Genomic DNA, 6,916 nt, shown 5'->3' with positions numbered 1-6,916 from the left:
GCTAAATGAGTCTGCTTTTCAAAGTTCTCACCCAAAGTGTGTGTGGGTGTCAATTACTCAAAAGAATGTATGATTATGGAATAATTAATAATATATTATAAATAAGAAATAAATAATATTAATTTCACATATGTTATACATAGTAAAAAAAATTAATAATTCATAAAAAAAAAAATTTATGCATAAAAATTTAAAACATTTTGGGTATTTAAGATTCATAAATAAATGAAATATTTTTCATTAACACAAAACATATACTAATTTACAATTATGAATTATTTATTACTTACTCATTTTTAATGAAACTATTATATTAATAATAAAATATATCCATACATATAAGATTTTACACATTTCTTTACTAACCGCACTTAATCCGCAAATATATGTTTTCTGAATAAACCGCAGTTGAACCGTGCCATACTATTAAATCGTTTGTTTCATACATGCTTTTATGGCGTCAAACAGTTCTTAAAACCATTTTTCTATAACATTTACATACACATATATATATTTACACATATATTTACTAATAAAATCTCCATCTAATCTTATTGGTTTACTAGCACTAGTATTATCTGTATAATTAGTATAATAACAACTTGTTCCCTCCCCAACAACATAATCATCTTCTCTATGTTCATCTTCATCCCATTCTTTTAAAAAAATTATACATTTTATATAATATAACAACACCATACTTTTGACTAAAGTTTTTTTTTTCTTTAAATCTGGTTTTTGATACTAAAACTAATTATTTATTATAGACATAATGAGTTTAGTAACTTTTATCTTAGAAAAAACAGTTATTTAACTCTTTTTGTAACTGTTCTTTTTTTTTGTAAAAACACACTCAAATCTGCATTACCTATGTTTCCATATGACTTTATTATTTATGTTTTCATTTAAAACTTTGCTGCATATGACTCTTGGAATTTGTGGCATTAGTTGATCTAATTCTAACTTGTGAGTGAGACAATAGTCCATTGGTTTTCGCCAAAAGCAATGTACCTCTAAAAACTTCTTACCAACCATCTTAGGCTATCTTTATCGGCGTATACCAACGGGCCTTAGGGCATTAAACAAAGCCCAAAATAATAAAACAGTGAATTGTGAAAGAGTTTTCGGGTTTATCTTAAGATGTTTTCTTTGAGTGGGTGCTTAAGTCACTTTGTATTAATTTAATAAAATGTTTGTGTGCTTTAATTAATATGTTTGTATCTTTTTACGTTTTTCATATTTATCTTCATTGTTTTTTTTGTTATTAATAATTTTGAATTGTATTTTCTGTTTCTCTTTTATTTTCAAATCAATTTTAGTATTATTTTTTATGTTTTCAACTTCAAAGTTATTTTTTAAAATTTTTAAGATTTTATAGATTCAACTAATAATCAACTCTATAACTTTGGTTCTTAACTTAACCTCTTATAGTATTATAATAATTTAAAATTCTAAGCGCCATCCTCCCACTTATCCCTTTTTAAGGTGATCAAGATCTTTTAGCGCAGATAGTAACAAAGTCAATAGTACTATTTATTACTGTGTTCATCTATATTTATTCATGATTCTTCTTAATATCAGTGTCCAACACATTCAATATATTTATATATATACAAGTATAACTGCGCATACATAGTAACCTGTGATATCAAACTTGTGTGACCGACCAAAAACAACAAAGAACCAAAAATTACTTTGTGTCCTTTAAGAGAAAAGAAAAGAAGAAGAAAAAAACTACACCAGGCCATACCACCAATTGATGTTATCTCTATCAACTAATCTGCATTTGTCTTCCAAAACATTTCATCATCATCACATAAACGTTGGAGAAGGCAGTTTCCAGAAGTTCCATGTGTTAAAATCCTCCTGTTTCATAGAAACTTCATCAGAATCTGCTGCAGTGTAAATAAACTAAACTTCGACTTAGATATATATACCCGTTCGGAAGAGGTTGTAGCAGGGAACATTCCGTTGACAAGAGCGTGAAGATTTGTGTATGATCTTGTATCAATCCTACGATTCACAGCTACTTCTCCCTGCGATTCCCACAAGCAATGTTTCAATTGTTTCAAGTGCCAAACTTTGCGTTTGCTAGCGCGAGAGTTTTATTTTGCATTTTAGAAGAACAAATGTCTAATGCGAAATGCTAACTTACTATAACTCATGGTTTCCTTTCAGAAAAAAAACTCAAAACCTAGTATAACATGCAGATACTGATGCAAACGCAAACAAGCAGATGAGTCATTGCAGCCTAAGAGCATAGTTTATTCCAATTGCTAATGCATTTCCCAATTTAAGAACATGTGTACCTTTGGGTTAATAATGAAGATCTTTCCCCGGGGGATTCCAACTTTAAGGTAACTAATCTCATCTGTGTCTCTGTTTCCAAAACCAGCATAGAATGGGTTGTGTTCAGGAGGAAACAAGGCCCGTATTTCCTGTATTTTTTGGAAAAACAGATTTAAACGTATTTGCGAAGGCATGAGAGTTCAACAGATATAGAAACCGCACAAAACTAACCTCTAAGCAAGCAATCTTGAATTCATGAGGTGCTCTTCTAATTACTGGAGAGAACAGAAGGTTAAGAATAAGAAGCAAATCATTCAGGATCAACAAATCATGTGATATGTATGATATGTTGCAGAGGAAACACATTACCTTCCCGAAACAACGAAGGGAAGAGACCGTCAGGAGAGATAACAACAGGCCCATCCGGCAATGCTTTTCCGTCCTGATTTTGCTTACTAAGAAGGTTAACAAGAGTATGCTAGATTTTCAACTTCTGAACAGTTGGAATACGTTTTTATCTAATTACCTGCTTGAGATTAACTAGAAATTGTCTTGTAACCGAGGCTTGAGAAATCGCACGTGCACTTAAAAATATCAACTGATATCCATTTTCCTGTAGCAATGTAAAAAGAGAAAATGAATCTTTGCCTTTGTCATGTTATTATCATTTATAAAGATAAGAACAAAGTAAAGCACAGATAACAGACCTTTACAGCAGAAAATAAATGAGTAACGCCTGTTTGTGACCAATCTATACCAACCAAAGGCATAAACTGGCCTAAGACATCCGATCTACGACAAAAACAAAAAGAAAATCAGAGAAAATATGGAAATTACTAATCAGAAACAGGTCCTGGATTTGGCTGAAAATATGCAATAATAAAAAACCAAAAGTGCTTTTACCTTGTGATGGTACCATCTACATCTGAAACAACTATGCGAGCATTCCATTTCCATAAGTAAATCCTTGCGTCAACCTGTTAAATTAATGAGTTGTGAACAACCTGTGGATAATCTTGACGGTTATATGACAAACAAGTCATAGTAAAGGAAAAGAATGACCTGTTGAGTACCCACAATATTGGTGGAGAACGTAAAAGTCACGGAATTCATTCCGTCTTTCAAATCTAGCGAAGCCAATTGTTCAGAAGTTGGAGTTAGTGCCCTGACCGTCTTTTTCACTGGTTGTGGCGACAACTTCTCTTGTTTCTCCTCAGGTTCAGCTGCGTCCCCAGAAGAAGAAGCTTCAGTATCATTCCTTGATCTTCTGAGAGAGAAAGGCCAAAGCTTCCAGCTTCCACTGCCCTGAGCTAAGCCATCACCAGGTTTCAAATTCCGATCAACAGCTATCATGCCCTTGGGTTCAAATACTTGGGCAGTCCCAAATGAAACCACTCCTAATATAATAGGAGCTGCGGCATCCCACGGAAAATAGCAGCCACCAACTTTCACTATAAGCTTATCATTCTCCAGGATCGATGGGCCCAAAGAAGCAAACTTTTCCATATCCAGTTTTTCGGAATTAAAGGCCTGCAAAGCCGCTTCTGCTCCCATTCCTTCACTTAATAAGTGCTTGCACAGAGAGAGCTCCACTGAGAGTGGAGATAGCAAAGTTAGACTATATCATTATAAGTCATAACAATCATATCTACAAAGTGAAAACTAAGATAGTTGATAAGTTAAATTTCCTTACCTACTTCAGGATTAGCAATAACATGTTTGAACGCCTTTAAGTTTGGACTACCATCAGCAACTTTTTCTGCATCCAAACCCCCAGAGCTCGACTCATTTTCTCTCAAATCTAACTTTGATGTTTTGAAACATGGGTCAAATGACTGGCTCAAAGGCTGAGAAGGACAAGCGTCCATATCATTGTTGCTGTCAAGTCGCATAATCGGTAATGATCCTACCAAACGCTCCATCTCATCTGTGGAGATATCCTTCTTTCTCTCTATGCTAATCGGCTCTGACAAGCCCTTTGAGATCTCCCCGCCATTTTCAGGACTAATTTCATTTTCATCATGACTCTCTCTCCCATTAACTTTCATAGTATCAGGCAAACTTGACTCTCCTGAACTACTCCCACCAAGTTTACATTCATCAAAATCGCTAAAGGAAAACTGTTCTTCCTCTCTCTCTGGGTGTAGGATGTTTTCTCCACTGCTTGACTGAGACTCTTTCAAATTTTCTACCGAAAATTGCATATCTTCCTCGGTGATTTTATTTTCAGCTTGAACGGGGGAGCCAGTGCTGCTTCCTTCCTGAGAACTGCTAATGCTCTGCAAATCCGCTTGGTCAACTGAACTCAGTGTTACAATTTCCACAGATTCAGGAGCACCTAACAGTTCTTGCTTAGAATCAAGATCGCACCCAGTAACAGAATCCTAGTGGAAATACAATTATACAATACATGAGTCAAATGCATTGAATAAGCTTGTTGATTTACTTGCCAAACTATTAGCCTAGCATTGCTAAGAAAATCAGATAGACTGAATGTAGTAACTAACCTGTGCTAGCGGCTCGGTTCTTGGTTCGACAAAGATGTCTACGTTTCCACTCCCCTCACTAGTAATGGAGAACACCATACTTGATGATTCACATAAACCATTTTCAACAACAACTGCACTTGATGCAGTCTCTTCGCAATAATCTTCGACATTAGTACTTTCACGAAAATCCTGCTCTTTCTCATCAAGAAATCGCAATGTAGGAGATGCAACAAGAGGAGTCTCCAATATCGAATCACTATCAACTAACATTTCCGAGCTACCCTCATTTCTTTCATCCACAACACAAGATTTGCCACTAGTACTAGTCTCACCATTGTCTTTCTCATCCAAAGACTCAGAAGATCTACCTTTCACAGACTTACGCGTATCGATATTAGTAGACCACTTAACCTCCAACAAATCAGCAGCAATCTCAGCTCTCTCCATGGAAGTAACACCACTATCTTGACTCTCCCTAACAGATCTCCCACCAAACACAAACCCCAAAATCCCAGGCTTCCCAACAATCTTCCCATTACCACTACGAGGACTAGCAGAATCATAGTTACAACTCCTAGACTTCAACGGAATCTTAAGCTTATCAACAACATCATCCCTACTCTTTGAAGTCTCAGCTTCATCACCAGAAGACAAAGTATAAACCTCACCACTCTCAGATTCCCCAACAACATCTTCAACTTCCCTAAGAAAATAAGCTTGCCCTGTATGAGCCAAATACATATTGAAACCCGAATCAACACCATTAACATCGATCTTAATCAAATTCCTCCTATTCTTCAAAACCCCTTGAAATTTCCCAAACCGGACATACCAAGGAGACGATTTAAACGACCCATCAGGTTGCTCAACGACGATAATGTCGATCGCACCACCAAAAGGATGAAACGGACCTGAAACCGTACCTACGCCGCGGTAGATGTAGCTTCCGATCCTACCAACGGCATCCATTTTTCGAACAAACCCAGATCGAAAAGTCAACGAAATCAACGATCTTGGACACAAATTTGGAAACTTTACGATACGGATCGATCAACCATGTTGTAAAAATCGAAACTTTGATCAGCCCAGGAACAGAGAGAGAATGGTTTTAAAGGAAGAAGCAAAAAGGCATATTCTTGAAGGAGACAGAGTCCATGATCAGATCATATTCATTTCATTCATTAATTCTTGCCGCCGGAGACATTATTTGTTTCGGTGGGGTTCGTTTCGTAGTGATCCAATTCAACACCCTTCTCTTCTCTCTTTGTTAGTCAATTTTTTATTTTTATTTTTATAAATGTCATTAATTAAATGTTTGAGATAATGTGAATCTGCAAAGAGACAATGTATTTGACCATGCTTAAAACATCTAAAATATTGGATTAGGATATGAGAAAGTTTAAATGTCTATATCAACTATCTAAAATTTTATAAGTTCTCATTGAATCGAATAAGGATCAACACATTAGATTTAGACATTTATTATTTTCTCAATCTTGTTAAATTTTATGTATTGTTGGATTTGATTTGAGATGTAAGAGATTGTGAAGCTAACAACACTTTATTCTATAGGTTAAGATTAGAAAATGACCTTCTCAATCTCGTTGTCACTAGAGTTGATTGCTCTTCCATCTCAATCAACATACCATTCTTTCGTTCTTCTAGATATGTTCATATTCTTCGCTCTCTAAATTACTTTGGGAAGTTACTAGATATGGTTGTTGAGAGTGCGGCTCTGACTTTATGGAATTTTGATATAATTTCTTATTCTTCTGATGATTTTAGGTACGCTTGGATCCACATTTTTGCTCCCTTGTGGCATCATTACCGCTTTAATGCAAATTTTACTCTAATATGCTAAAATTTACTTCGTATTGGCTATGTTAGAACTCACTTTCTCGCAACTGAAAAGAGATCTTTGCTCTCTTTCACCGGAGCTTGTATAGTACTCATCTCTCTCTTAAAGAGGTTATAATCCTCTCAAATACTTCACTTGTGTTTAGTGGTATTGTTATATAGAGCATTGTCGTTAAAATTGATATACTTGGAGTAGAAGCGAGAATTGTTGTTCAACACGGACTGCGTTCAACGTTTGTTGATTGTTTGACTCTGGAGAAATTTGTTTCCTCCTCTTTGTG

At 35.3% G+C, this 6,916-nt stretch overlaps 1 protein-coding gene across 3 annotated transcripts; it reads right to left on the bottom strand.

Moving 5' to 3' along the window:
• Positions 1–1,530: 1,530 nt before the first annotated feature.
• Positions 1,531–6,022, bottom strand: LOC17877021 (phosphatidate phosphatase PAH2). 3 transcript variants are annotated; one of them, XM_023781090.1, is made up of 12 exons: positions 5,611–5,728; positions 4,797–5,500; positions 3,983–4,673; positions 3,352–3,881; positions 3,193–3,266; positions 2,997–3,081; positions 2,816–2,902; positions 2,659–2,731; positions 2,521–2,564; positions 2,310–2,438; positions 1,938–2,036; positions 1,531–1,866 (listed from the first exon to the last, which is right to left on the bottom strand). In XM_023781090.1, exons 1-12 carry the CDS (start codon positions 5,633–5,635, stop codon positions 1,813–1,815), a joined length of 2,595 nt encoding a protein of 864 aa, XP_023636858.1. In that variant the 5' UTR covers positions 5,636–5,728; the 3' UTR covers positions 1,531–1,812. The 3 variants fall into 3 exon arrangements, with proteins under 3 accessions (XP_023636858.1, XP_006279965.1, XP_023636854.1); XM_006279903.2 differs by having other exon boundaries at positions 4,797–6,022; XM_023781086.1 differs by having other exon boundaries at positions 3,367–3,881; positions 4,797–6,022.
• Between the last annotated feature and the right edge of the window lie 894 nt (positions 6,023–6,916).

Source organism: Capsella rubella, unplaced genomic scaffold, assembly GCF_000375325.1.
Source record: "Capsella rubella cultivar Monte Gargano unplaced genomic scaffold, Caprub1_0 scaffold_8, whole genome shotgun sequence".
NCBI classification, from domain to species: domain Eukaryota; kingdom Viridiplantae; phylum Streptophyta; class Magnoliopsida; order Brassicales; family Brassicaceae; genus Capsella; species Capsella rubella.
Note: the sequence above shows the minus strand (reverse complement) of the source record. Positions and strands in the feature narration are given on the sequence as shown.

What these genes read in the sequence shown, in the direction of transcription:
- LOC17877021 (XM_006279903.2), bottom strand. Translation starts at nt 5,747, where the DNA reads ATGGATGCCGTTGGTAGGATCGGAAGCTACATCTACCGCGGCGTAGGT. An exon ending in GTAGATGGTACCATCACAAG is followed by an intron (nt 3,082 to 3,192) that starts GTAAAAGCACTT and finishes TTTTTGTCGTAG; the next exon opens with ATCGGATGTCTTAGGCCAGT. An exon ending in CTACAACCTCTTCCGAACGG is followed by an intron (nt 1,867 to 1,937) that starts GTATATATATCT and finishes TCTATGAAACAG; the next exon opens with GAGGATTTTAACACATGGAA.